The following is a 14,648-nucleotide window of genomic DNA, read 5'->3' as shown; positions in this document are numbered from 1 at the left end:
TAAAATTTTAGAACTCTAAGTAATATCTAGTTTCCAGAAATACTTTGAAACATCAAAGTTTGACTACATTTTTAATGGTTTTATAGTGACTATAACACTATTTCTCAACCTTTCTGAACCCAAAGACCAAAGTATGAAGCAATTTGACAGACCTGTTGTGTCCCATATTACGGGACATCCCTATATTTTTTTGGGTCACTCCTAATTTTTAAAAATTTTTTTCCCATTTTTTCAACGATGATTATTTGAATCTGTAATATTTAAAATCATGAATAAACAGTTTTCATACTTATTATGATTATTATAGCTAATAATGCAAATATTCTTCTCACATATTTGTCAGGTTCAAAGTTTTTCCTGAATTTTTCAGTGATTTTAACTGCAATTGGTAATTTCGAAGACTCATGCCAATGTTTTTGATGGCAAATAGTGATGTCCCACATTTTACCTAATGTAAGAAAGTCCAGTTCTCTTTATTCTTCTCAATGAAATATGATCATCCTGTCTTTTGAATGTTTTTGCCAAATACATTTTTGCTTACTGTAATTTATAGCAGCACTTTATTTCAATCACCCTTCACCCATTTTAGCATTAATTAGTGCATTTGCCATAAATTGCTTTTGACTACAATATCTCTGATTTACGATCAGAATTTCCTGCATTTTCCTTGATGAATTATGGTGAATCTAAATATGAATATATAATTTTTATTTGAAACCATATGGATATTAATATCACTTAAAACAATCGAATATTTCATTCAGTTAAAATTAAATTATCCAATCTGAATGCAGACCACATTTGGTACAGGGGCCCCATAGGTTGAGAAACGCTGTTCTATAATATCAAAAGGTGCTGATTTTTTTTTTTTTTCAGGTTAAAAAGACAATGGTTATTATTACTTAACCATATGTTTTTTATTAAATATCATTTTTATAAAATTAATCTTTTTTAAAATTTACTGTACAATGATGATTACACTTGGTTATTTTAGTCGATTAATGCATTTCTTATAAATACACAATTTCAACAATTTAAAATTTCATTTCAATTTGGAGCTATAAAATATTAAAATCCAAGATGCATTATCACAAAAGTTTGTATTTTTGTAAAATAAAGGCTGCGGATCTGTAAAAAAAAACAAAAAAACCCTATAATTTTACAAATTTTTTCAGAAGAAAAATTACCTTTTTTTTACATGAGTTCATTCATATGAATATCAATCTACGAAGGTTGGTTTTTCAATAGTGACAACACTGATTTAAGGAGCCAGACAATATTATTCACACCAGATGTTACCTATCCTGTCCAAGAGCAAACAGTCTAATTTAGTACAACCACAATATTTTAAAAATAGCAGCAGCATGGGGGTGGGGGTTAAAGTCAGAGTGGTGCGAGCCAATAATCTTCATTTTCAGAAAAAGGGAAGGTTTTACAAGAATTGTTGTCACAGAGTCCCATGTTAAAAACTTTATAATTTTACAGTCTGGTGGAGAGTTTTCAAACTGGAGTCTATTGAAGCTGAGATTTTGTTGTTTTTCTTTCAACAATAAGTCAAAATTGTTTAAAATTCACTTAAAACACTCTGGCTCTAATTCCTCCTTCATACATCGGGATAATAAATTTATATGAAAGAAGTTGAACACACATTTTTCCTTTCCACTGATCACCAACTTCAAACCTATTGCCATATGACAATTTACTACTGATCTAGTCGAATTGGAAATCTTTTTCTCCAGTCATGCTATACTTTCATCATTGCTTTGGGTGGAGGCACCATCTATTGGTGCTTCAGGTCCAATAGGGGAAAAACTTTTCGATGCCGTCCCCTGGGATCGAACCTGCAGTTCTGACAATCACCTTCACAGTAGTATACGAATGTCTTACCACTGCACCACTTGTGCCCCAAGAGGCTGTACAGCACAACAGTGTCACCAAGGACTCCAAGCTATTTTTAGGGAACTCTACATCACCTTACATAAGCTGGCAAGATGGTTCACTGAAAGATGTCCAAGAATACTTTGGCAAATACAGCACAGGCTACTGCTTATTTGCATATTTCTTGGAGTTGGTAAGTGACCTGTCATACCCTATTTTCTCCAGATTTAAGTCTATCAGTCCAACATATAAAAAGATTTTGGAAACTGTACAAATAAATACTTTAAGCTTAGGCCTAAGATGAAGGAACCACTTAGTGAAATTTACTTGAGACTGCTCTTTATATATCAACAGATTAGGTAGCACAAGTGGCATCTGTCACATCAATGATGACACATTTTATGCTGGTGACCATCAAAGGCTGGTAAAATCTAGAACCATGTAGAAATAGTTACCACTATTAGAAAACCAACCCTTGTTTAACATATCACAAAACAGCCACATTTTTTTCCCCCATTCCACATATTGAAGAAAATGGAAAGCTTATTTACTACTAAATGGCTATTTTATGGCTTTTCAGGATTTTTCACTTTTTTCATGTTCTTTATTTTGGCTTGATTCAAATGATGGTGAATGCAGTTGGTGCTGTTTTTGCCATAACTGGGTGTATATGCTCAATGGATTGGACAGTAGACTCATATGTGTACCACGCTCTGCTACTTGACCTTTGTCTAACACTAAAATTTCATCAGCATCCATGACAGTAGACAACCTATGCGCAATGCAAATTGATGTACGTCCTTTTGAAGCTCGACGTAAAGCAGCAAGTATTCTCTATAGTAAAAGAAAATCATGTAATTAGCAATGACTAAAATCTATAAAATTTGGCAAAATTATCATCAAACACTTTCAATCATTGTATCTAAAGAATAATGTGTGATACTTAAAATCAGAATCATTCCATGAACACATGATTGACTATGATTATGAACAAACATAAAACTAACATCTTCTGTTATAGAATCCAAAGAGGAAGTGGCTTCATCAAAAATTAAAATAGGAGAGTTTTTCATGACAGCTCTTGCAATGGCAACTCTCTGCTTTTCACCTCCTAAAATATCAATATATAGGTTGATTAGACGTCATATACTATATTTGAAACACACATTTTTTAAGTATGGTATATGTAATACCATATTTCATAATTTTCTAGCATATATTTTAAAAATTCAACTTAGAATAAAAATCTTAAGTTATTTAGCTTTCTTAACATTAGAAGGAACTGATATTTCGTTCAACCTAGAAGAACCAATACCGGTCAAAAAGACTGGAGTTTGACTTTCACTATAAAATTTTGAATTTCATAAGTTTTTTATGTTTAAATGCAGATACAAGTAATAATTATATTTCATTTTTAACCACTTAACTAATAAAAAAAATATTTTCATTCTAAACATTATAATTGCAATTGTATTTGCGCATCACACTTTTTACATTTTTCTCAATGCCTTTGCTACATTAGGAACACATTTTCGCCATTGAAAATGTATCACTTGTTTTGCTATTGCATAGCAAGACCTGGCAGTGCTGTCTTTCTCCTGGTGCAGTAGCTCTTGTTGTTAGCAAAATCCTGATTTCTGAACAAGGGTCTCTAAGCTTTTTTGCTGATTTCTACGAGAAGAAAATTAACTTTCCAAGTTTTATTTTTTCTCCAAATCGACCAAATATTTCTTGCGGCCACGCCGAATGTTGTGGAAAATGCACACTGACAAATTAATGATATGCGCACTGAGTTCTTTCGAGCCATCTGATCAACACTATACTTTGCTTCATCGTAAAACTTGACAATGTTGGAAATTTTGTCTTACTTTCAAAATATATATTTCAATGCATTGAACATAGTAGAAAAATATTTTCAGTTTTCTTACCCATAAAACACAAAATGTAATGTCTTTATGTGTGAATACATCAGATGCGCTTAATATAAAGGGGGTACCCATTGAGCTTCAAGTAAAATTTCTTTTCAATCTCTTATTATATCTACCAATGTATTATTATTCTGCTTCAGTATTTCAGCAAGTACTGATGAAGAAACACAATCATCACCTGTGCTCAAAGATCTGCTAGCTTTTATATAAGATTCAATAATTTCCATCAATACATTTTTAGCCATATTAGTATTTTTATTTTGTAATTTGTCTATTATTAAGAATGCTTTCAACTAGCCGAAGTGAGCATTAATATATTAGTAGAAATTTTATGCCACAATTCAACAAAAAATTTGCTTCACATGGCTATGAAAGTGCCTATAATATTATCAGTCAAACTGACCGGTGATAGGTTACAAAAAAATTATGATAGACAGCATAAGCATTTTTAGGAAAAGTAGTGAAATTTCAACATTCTAAACAATCTGGTACATCATGAAAATCAAGTGAGAAGATAAAAAAACAGTTAAAATGACCCGTGTGATCCTTCTAACGTTAACATTATTTATTTCACCATGTCATTTTGAGCCAAAAATTTGACAAAGATAAATGACAACAAAAAACAACGTCTGCATTAGAATTTGAATGACAGGGAACTGAACATACACATAAGTGAAAATCACAAAATTCTGTGTTGCGATATTCATATAAGTTCAACTTAAGTTCCAAAAAATAAATAAAATAGAAAGAAATCCATTTCTGCAAAGGAAACTTTTGTAAAACACACTGCTCACCTGATAGCTTGAGACCTCTTTCCCCTACTTGAGTGTTATACTGGAAAGGCCACTTGAGAATGCTATCATGGATCTCTGCCATTTTAGCTGCTTCAAACACCTTATCGTCAGATTCAGCAAAGTTTCCATAATGTATATTGTACAGGATAGTATTATGAAAGAGCACAGCATCCTGCAAAATAATTGTGCCAAAAAAAAAATTAGCCAGAAAATAAAGCAGTGGTTTAACCCTTTTTCCATCCTGCACCCACGATGCAATTCAATATATCTTCCTACACCCTCCCCTGGATGATTAGTTTATTTTTTAGAAAATTTATTTTTGTAATTATCCATTAATTACTTGCTATAAAATTCTAAACTTAAAATTTAATTGCAAAATTAATTTTTTGACAAAAAAATATCAAAGGTACCGACCAGTAAGCAACAAAATTAAAATTACACATGGGTTTTCAAACAACTAATTTTTTGTTGATTTTTTATAATATTTTGAAATTCGAGTTTGTTTTGAAAGAGTCAACCAATTATCATCACTTAAACTTGAGTAATCTTTTTTTTTTGGTTACATGACCAAATGTGATGAAAACTATAAAGGTGAATAGTAGCAAATAGTAGAAGTGTTTGCTAAGCTGTCTTCATTGTTTTAAAAAGGATCCCAACTGAACATGCCAGAAATGTTCTAAATCACTTTTGAAATTCCTTTCTAATACATGCTTTTGCTCGCCTTCCAATAAAATCATCACATTCATCAAATTACCTGAGTTCATAGAACTACAATGACAAAGAAATGGATTTTGTTTCACTAAGGCCAATATTACACTATAAAAGTTTGATAAAACTTGAAAAACGCAACTAAGTTTTATAAAAGAACTTTAATCAAAATTTTATGGTATAATCCAGGCCCAAGAGATAATCATTGTTTTTTTTCCAAATCCCTTAAAACTAAGATTTGAATTTCACATGACACAATTTCTGAGAGTGAAAGCCAAAAAATAAGGTGCCAAAATGTTGGTATGATTTATATTTAAAAAAAAAATTAGAAAATTTTTGATTTTTGTTAATTTGATTTTTCTCATCATTTCAATCTCCTGAATAATCAATCAAAATGTTAAAATTTTTTGGATCTTGCACCCCCCAACTATGCTTCCTTGCACCCCTGGTTAATAACCAGTGAAATAAAGGATGGACGAGAAGCCCTAGACACACTTTAAAAATCAATCAAATGACAAAAAGGGGAAGTTTGCACTAAAATATGTGTTGGCCTAGAGTTTTTCTTTTTTGATAAATTAAAAAAAAGTTTAAATTTCATTCACAGGTGGTGCTCTAAAACAAAAAACTTGAAACACATAAAATGCAACACAAACAGTGCGTAATTAATGTTCGACAATTTGTGCATTGCATAAAATTACTATCACATTTCAATACAAGTACCCTTTTTAGCTCAGGCTACATCTAAATGGCTGAAAGGAATATTGAGACATGGTAGTTTTATGTAAAGCAAATCGTCATAACAATTAGTTATGTACTGACAGTGTTTAATTTTTTGTTTATAGTCAATGTACAGTTTTCGTTCACTCACCTGTAAGTGAAATTGAAATTTTTTTTCAATTTATCAAAAAAAAACAAAAAAAAAACTCTAGGCAATAAGTATTTCAGTGTGAATTGCACCTTTTTATGTCAATTTTTTGATTTGCCATTAATTTCTAAAATGTGTCCAGGATTTTTTATCCACCCTGTATTGTACTGCTTGATATTATTTTTAAACCAGGTGTAAGCAATACATCGCAATACAAAAAACTGAAAATTTCGATTCTTAATTGAGCCACAAACCTAAAAAAAATAAATGGATGAGGTTAACTTTAGATTGTTGGAAAACTTTCAATTGGAATCTTTCACTTAATCTGCTAGGAATGCAAACGAAAAGCAATGCTCACCTGGGGAACAACTGCAATAGCTTTTCTTAGACTGTTTATTTCAAACTCTCTAATGTCTTTCCCAGCAATGAATATCCTTCCTTCTTGAGGTTCAAAGAAACGATACAGCAATCTCACTATGGTGGATTTTCTAAGGGGCGGCAAACACATAAAGCATTTTACAGCACTCACATCTGAAAAAAGGTGCACAATAACTAGAAAATTCAAAGATACAATTAAATCTTTACACTTCAGTCTACATTCAATGGAAAATTAGGAAAATCTAACCAGTGTTTTAGAAACTTTTATGAATATTAGTTACAGGTATATGCCACACAACTATATTAACCAGAATTAAAGAATAGCTTTTTTAAGGAGAAAAAATATTTCTTTTATGCTAGTCATTATTAGGGATCAGATTTGTCTTTGCAATTTTTTTTTTTGCATATTTTGCTATTTTTATGTGATAGAGCATGTTTTCAAAATTTTAAGGCATATTTCACAATTTTCTATGAGAAGTAAATTTTTTCCTCGCTATTCCCATCCTGCTTCAGATTGTTTTTTCGGTTCCTGTCTCTGACAAGAGCTCTTAGGGCAAGGATTTTCATGCACTAAAAATTAAACGTTGTTGCCAATTGGTAAAAATCCTGAAATTCAGGTCTCTCAACCAATCAGCATAAAAATAACATAATAAAATAGCATAAATTTGCCGGTGAAGGGCAAGTATACAAAAACACTCCACTTACACTGGTGTGCGGCTGTAAATAGACTAATCATCTCAATTGGTAATGGTAACTCATTGGAAAAATTGGTAAATGGGGGGGGGGGGGGGCTTTTAGAATTTGTGGGGAATTTTGAGAGTTTTAATCAAATAAAAATAACTTTTTTTTTTTAAATTTTGTCCAATGCTTTTCTAAAGCTAAATGCAGTACTTGGCTAAGTATTTTTAGCTGTAGATGGCAGCACATTAATTCTGAATTTGTGGGGGAAAAACTAAAAAAGGGAAACTTTCGAGGGAAATTTTGGCTCGATGAGATTGGTTAGTAAAATAAAGAATTTTTGTTCATACAATGAGTAATGGTTCAAAATAGTTAAAATTGCATCAACACTTCTCATTATTATATTATTTTTCTAAAACTAATGTTATTTGAGATAGGAATGAAAAATTTTTTTGGACATATTTTTCGTTCTATAAAGGCATATTTAGTTTTGTAAAAGCATAAAATTTTTTACGGAGCATTTTTAGAAGTTTTTAGAGCATAAAAATCCGTAGTCCAGCATAAAAAAAGAATTGCGGTTTTGATGGTAGTTTCATTACAAACAAAAATAATAGCCATTGATACCTTATTAAAATTCAGAAAAAAAATTTAATGTAGACTTTCAATCCTAACCAAAACCAGAAATTCTATATATGACCTATTAGTTATTTGTTTTTTTACATTTATTCAGTCTGTGTTCGTCAAACAGTGTTCGATTTCCAACAATTGTGGAAATTGACATGTAAATCCACAAATGTATTTGGTTTGTTAATTTTTATTCCAGCACATAACTATGTATGTAAAATTCTTCCTAACCGGTAGTAATTCTCATTTTTTGCTTCCCAAAGTTATTTTTCTGAAAAGTCACATGCATAAAAATTATACCAGAAAGGAATCTAAAGCAATGAGCCTTCATACTTGTAGGCAAATATAGGCTATTCACCCCAGCAGGAGGGTATATGGAGATGTTCCATCCCAGAAATGTGAGAAAATTACTTATACAAAGGGTGATTCCATAATTCCCCTTGCTGCATTTTAATGGCAAACCATTGATCCTAAAGGCATATTTCCAATCTGTCCTTCCTCAACAGTTCTCCGATTTTTGAATTCCAATATATCTGCAAATATAGCACTTATAAATGTGAAATTTTTTTGTTGGCTTCAGGAGAGACAAGGCAACAACTTTCTAATTGGGTTTTTGAAGACCCAGTGTACACACAAAAAGTTAATTTTTATATTTTGATAAATATTGAACCCTTTACAACATGAATGCAATATATTTGAGTTCTACACATTATTTAGATACTTTCTCCTAATTGGAAGTATGCTTCTAGGATTAATGGTTGCCAGTAAAATGCAGCAAGGGGAATTAAAGAATCACCCTGTATGTAGAATCACATCGTGGGTTTACTTTATTATCAGTTTGGTCCCACTTGCTGAAATAAATTTCTGGTTATGGCCCTGCCTATCTTAAGATCTACAGGAAGTTAGAACATGCAAAGAAAAAGTATTTCTATTCATAACAATAACATTTCAGAAATATAATATATACAAGTCCTAGGACTTAAAATGGTTTTTAATATACATACCCAGAGCCGCTACCACCAACAATAGCAATTTTTTTGCCTGCAGATGCTGTGAAGCTCAAATTAGATAATATTGGCTGTCCTTTCACATAATTGAATGAAACATTTTCAAAAACGACTTCGGCTTCTTTTGGAGAAATATGCATAATTGGAGCCTTTGAATTTTTCTGATGAAAGAAAAAAACTAAGTGAAAATAACATAAGTTTTGATTGGAGCTGCATTCATTAAGCCACTTAGTCAAGCAAAGTTAGAATTTTGCCTCAAATATCAATACTCAAAACACTGAATACTCAACTGTTCATAAGATACAACATAACTACAAATTCTTCTTCCTATGAACTCAAGATCAAATGAATGCAAAGTTGATTTTGTATATTTATTTGATGAAGATTTGATCTCACAGAAACCACTGAACATATTGCTATTCTCATATATAACTGTTTATATAATAAACCAGAATGAGTGAAAAAATATTTAAATTGATCTAAAAAAAAGAAAGAAAAATAACTTTTACCTGAATACTTGGGTCAAGAGATAGAAGACTAAACATTGTCTGCATGTCAATCAATGACTGTCTAACCTCTCTGTAAACCGAGCCCAGAAAGTTCAGGGGAAGTGACAGCTGAAACAACAGGCCATTCACCATAACCAAATCACCTACAGTCATGGTACCTACAAATTGATCAGAACCAAAGAGTTCATTTGGTTTTATGATGTAGAAAGTAATGGTTTTTGTTTTTTGACTTCCATTTCTAATTTTGCTAAACCTGACTTATCTATGAATCTTAGATAAGGTAGGGTTAATAGTAGGTTAGATGAGGTTTTGCTGTCTCATAAATACAGCAAAACATCCAATATCTAGACCAACACAAAAAATTTTAACATGCGCACATTAAAGATGCACACGAGGGTAGAAGAAGTACATGAGTTCAGAGACCAAAGTAGTAGTACAAATAAGTTGCGAGCTAATTTTCTCAGATCCATGTGAAATTGTATAAATAAAAACAAGCAAATATTTGTAATGATACGCTACGAATACACAGAAGCCTTTCTCGCTTGTCACGGAGACCTACGTCCGTTTAACTTCAGAAGATACCTGCTACAGATGTGGGCAGAACATTAAGAAGGAAATATTCTGGGCCATGGCTTAATAGCTCAGAAACCACTTGCAAGTCATTAAATACCAGCCATGAAAGCCCCCAGACAATAATTCAAAGATATGTAATGTTTATTAGCCCATTATTAGTTTTAAGATTACTTAGTTAAGTCTTCTTGTGGTTCAACAGGGATACAGTTGAACTTCTTCCTCTGAAGTGCACAACATCCCGTATTTTTTTAAATATTGGCAATATTTTTTTTTGTCATGTAATAGTATTCCAAAAAAATTCCAATGCTTGACAATTAAAGGGCTAAAGGAACTTAAAAAAAAGTACAAGCATGTATTTATTACATATACTATTGAAAGAAAGCTTTTTGTAAACATCCACTTGTTTAAATTATTTTTATGACATGTTAAATTTACAACCTTTTTAATGCACAAAATGAACTTACACAAAGTCAGAAAAAATATTAATCAAATATCTTGCTTGATTGCACATAAAATATATGAAATTTTTAACACAACCAAGTAGTAAATAAAATGTGGTTTGGAAATGTTTGTATTATCCATGATCTCATATCAAATGAGTTTTGACTGTATTCACTCATATCTAAAATTCATGGGTTCAGCTTCTTTTATTTTAGTCAGGAGAGTTTCTATTGTATGTAAAAAATGAAGTTCAACTATATTATTTTTTTTAAATTTCAAAACAAATTCTACAATTTTTAAAATAATGAAAGTTAGATATGTAATGAACATGTGTTATGTGATGAACAAGAAACATGACCGGGGTAAAAGGATGTTCTATGAATTTTAAAAAACCATTTTTTTAAACACTTTATTTTGATGCATTTTAACTATAATAACAATAATAAAGAAATTATTGAGAGATTCTTGCTAAAAATATTACCAAGCTTTATTAGCTTTCAAAAATCAGAAAAACTAAATCGATGGAGAATTTGGAATGTAAGTATGAGGAAAAAAATCAGATTTTAAAGTTTTAATACTGTACCATGAAGAATAGCATCACTTGCCAAGATCATTATTACTGCCAGGGAGCCACTAAATATTGCATTTTGACCAAAATTCAACATAGCCAGACTGGTAGTAGTTTTTAAAGAAGCATTTTCGAATTTAGCCAGTACTTTTTCATACTGATCTGCTTCATACAATTCATTGTTGAAGTACTGAAAGGTAAGGATTAATAATTGAAATCATTAAAAAGAAATAGTTGCATCACAATTCTTAAACAAGATTCCCAGCAAAATTTGCTTGACTATGCAAGATAATTGATTGCCCTGACAAAAACACCTGTGAATAAAAAGAAATATAATTCCAAAAACCTTAACTTTCCAAATATTTTACAAGTTTTCAGCTTTTCATATCACATAATTTTCCCAGATTTTTGTCAATTATTTTACATTTCTCTGACTATTTTTCATTTCCTCAACTTTCTGGTAACTGGGAACACTGTTATATCATCTTTAATACTCATTTTACGTACATTGGCCACATTAATCATATGAAAAATTTGGAATTGCAAAATTAACAGTGTAAAACTGATATATTGTCTAAAATGTTTTTTACACGTTCTAGAACAGTGGTTCCCAAAATTTTCGGAGCGTGATCCCCCTTCTGACAAGAAATTTATTTGTGACCCTGTACATACGATGACCATATGTCCTGGTTTTCTAGACAATCGCAGACGTGCCAACTTTTGAAATCCAGAAATCTGGAGATTCTCCCGAGGGGGGGGGGTATACAGTGTCAGGGGGCCACCCCCTGACACTCATAGACTCGATCAAAAAAAGTTCATATAAAAAAAAATTCGAATTTTTAAAAAAATAAATAAATTAAGAAAAAGTTACATTCTTCCCCCCCCCCCCCAAAGGCAGGTTGTGCATTGTCCCTGAGGAGAATTTAATTGCCTGCCAGTCTTTCCATGCAGAATAGAGAAATCACATCTACATAATGTTCATAAAGTATAAGTGTTTCCTTTCGTGGATGCTATCAGTGATTGATAATCTTGGGTATATGAATTCTTAAAAGCTTTATATTTAGCTGTATATAGCTTAAAGTTTTATATTTTCTTTCCGAAGATGTTTAATCCGAAGAAAAGATTTAAAAAAACTCAAATTACAAAGCTGCGGACGAAAAAACGTGAAAAAACCGCACGGCTGTTAATGGAATACAATAACGATTATACAGGAATTTCGGCAACCAAGGTCATGCCCCTGATAAATTATTGCCGACAAATGATACAAAAACGAAGTCGCGTCTTTGCCAGTTGCTTAAATGCAGTCACAGACACTTTTATTTACGGCTGCTCGATAGAAATGACTACGGCTGTCATTTATGGGTGTTTTCCCTAACGACGACAGTAATCATTGACACTACGACAACGTGAACGCTCGCGTAAAATCTAATTTTCGGCCAAAATCCGGAGAAATTTTAACAAATCTGTAGAGTGGGAGGAAGGATGATAAATCGGGAGAGTTGGCAGGTCTGTAATCGATGATCCCAGATTATTTACTAGCAAATGTGCTATCTCGAAAGCACTTTTAGGGATGCCTGTTTCTCTGTTATATTTAATACTTGTTAATAGTATAATACAATTTTTTTTTTTATGCAGTTAGTGTTCTTTTTGTGAGTTGGAAGTGAAGCATGTTCCTTGATTTGAATATACACAGTGATTCAGAAAGAATCATCTAATTTCAAAATGATTCTTTACTTGACCATTAAAAATATTGTTAATAAAAATTTATACACATTTCTCCTTTTATATTCACATATGACTTACAACACATTCTGTGCTTTTAATTAATAAAAAATATATAATTCTGAAATTGGATGATTCCGAGTCATCCTGTGTGAGTACTAGCTTGATATACTGATTATTGTATAAATAGAATTTGATAAAATTAGATTGTATTACATTGTAAGTAGCTTAGCTGAGTAAGGAAATTTTTTAGTTGTGAATTGTTTTTGTTTACACTGCAAAAAATAAAAATTTCTTGCTTGGACGTTTTTATTTTTGAGAATCTCTCACAACTTCCCTCAGGGGGGTTGCGACTAACACTTTGGGAAACACTGCTCTAAAACATATAAAAGTCAATGATGGAATTATTTATCTGGCCACATTTTTTTCATGATAAGTTTAAATCTGACCTGCAGTAATTAGCATTAGAAACTTTGCAGCAAATTTTATTCACATTGTCCATTAATTACATGAAGACGGACATGAAAGCTCAGAGAGGCCATCTAGAGATGGTTTAGTTACATTCAGCAGATATGAAAATGATACTAACCTTGACAGTTTCATAATTTATCAAGGAATCAACAGCTTTGTTTCCAGCTTCATTTTCTGCTTTGTTCATTTCAACACGAAAATGTGTCCTTAAATAAATGCATGCAATGCGTCAATATAAGTTATCAGTTCTCAATGCGCATGCACAAAATATACTAATTTGTAAGAAACAATTGAGAATTTTTAAAAGCAAATTTTCCAGTTTTATTAATTTCAATTAAGCTAAAAAGTTGAATGGTTTGATGTTGACAGGCAATGCATTAAGCACTTGTTTCCTTGCTTCTAATACAATAAACAAACAAGACTATTTTACTCAAACTTTTTAGATAGCAAAATCGGTAAAAAAGAAGTAGACAGTTATAGTGCATTAAAAATGAATACATAGGGTAAAATATAAATAATGAATTTAAAAAAGCAGCCCTTTTATTAGCCGCCTGGCAGTCCAGTGGTTAGGGAGCTAGCTTCTGACTCTGCAGGTCTGGGTTCGAATCCCGGGTCGAGCATGGATGTCTACTAACACTAACAAATTCCCTGGACAGATCGTAACGATCTCTTGGGAATACGTGCTGATCACGTTATTATTCAAAAAATAATAATAAATATATATATCATTTTTAATTTCAATACTTTTTTCCAACAAAAGTTTCATAAAAGTTCTACAAAATTTTGGGACAAATATACCTATTAATTTGAATTATGATTGATAACATTTATCACCAAATTATACATATTTTTGGCTGAGTGGGTGAATAGCAGTTGCAAACAGTTCACTTGCACACTAGATATCTATAAATGTAATTTTTTTCTCAATTTTCCTTGCTGAGTAATGAAAAATATATGTCAAAATTGGTCAAAAAATTATAATTCTGAAGAAATTTCATCCTTCATAGTATTAGAATATTTCACATCCACTATGCTTAATTTTTTTAGAGAAAAAAAAACTAGAAATGTCACCATTAAACATTCAGCTGAAATTTGATAAAAGCCAAATGACTAAATTTGGAAAATATATATATATATATACACACGCACGCACACACACACACATATATATTAATGATGTATATATAAATTCAAAAAGTTCATGGTTACTGAAAATTTATGAAAAAGCCATTGGAAATGTAAATTTTAAATTTAAAAAAAAAAATTAAAAATTTCCATTTTTCCAGAGATCCACCCCTATGCTCCATTACAAATGGAATTAAATCACACGTCTTTAAAATTTTACAAGTGTTAACTATGCAGTTTTGAACTTACCGCCATTGTGTCACAGAAAGAGTGAATGCAGCATATGTCCCTATGCACCCTAAAGTAACAGCAGCAAACTGTCCACCACATTTGTAATACTAAAAGTATGTGAATTAAAAATTAAAGACAGAAAAGAAAT

At 31.4% G+C, this 14,648-nt stretch overlaps 1 protein-coding gene across 1 annotated transcript in view; it reads right to left on the bottom strand.

Annotated features, from left to right (window-relative positions):
* Positions 1-239: 239 nt before the first annotated feature.
* ABCB7 (ATP binding cassette subfamily B member 7) overlaps positions 240-14,648 on the bottom strand; it is a 28,730-nt gene continuing 14,321 nt past the window's right edge. Inside the window, exons 7-15 of the mRNA XM_089236219.1 lie at positions 14,519-14,607; positions 13,263-13,350; positions 10,967-11,141; positions 9,370-9,527; positions 8,858-9,021; positions 6,532-6,661; positions 4,601-4,772; positions 2,886-2,989; positions 240-2,712 (exon numbers count right to left, since the gene is read on the bottom strand). Coding sequence (XP_089092345.1) covers positions 2,455-2,712; positions 2,886-2,989; positions 4,601-4,772; positions 6,532-6,661; positions 8,858-9,021; positions 9,370-9,527; positions 10,967-11,141; positions 13,263-13,350; positions 14,519-14,607 — 1,338 coding nt within the window. The 3' untranslated portion in view covers positions 240-2,454. The remainder of the gene's footprint in view (positions 2,713-2,885; positions 2,990-4,600; positions 4,773-6,531; positions 6,662-8,857; positions 9,022-9,369; positions 9,528-10,966; positions 11,142-13,262; positions 13,351-14,518; positions 14,608-14,648) is intronic.

This window comes from Pholcus phalangioides, unplaced genomic scaffold (assembly GCF_987345545.1).
Source record: "Pholcus phalangioides strain wild (caught in Gottingen) unplaced genomic scaffold, Ppha-v1.0 ptg000009l_1, whole genome shotgun sequence".
NCBI lineage: Eukaryota > Metazoa > Arthropoda > Arachnida > Araneae > Pholcidae > Pholcus > Pholcus phalangioides.
The sequence above is the reverse complement of the archived record's forward strand: the minus strand, read 5'-3'. Positions and strand labels throughout refer to the sequence as shown.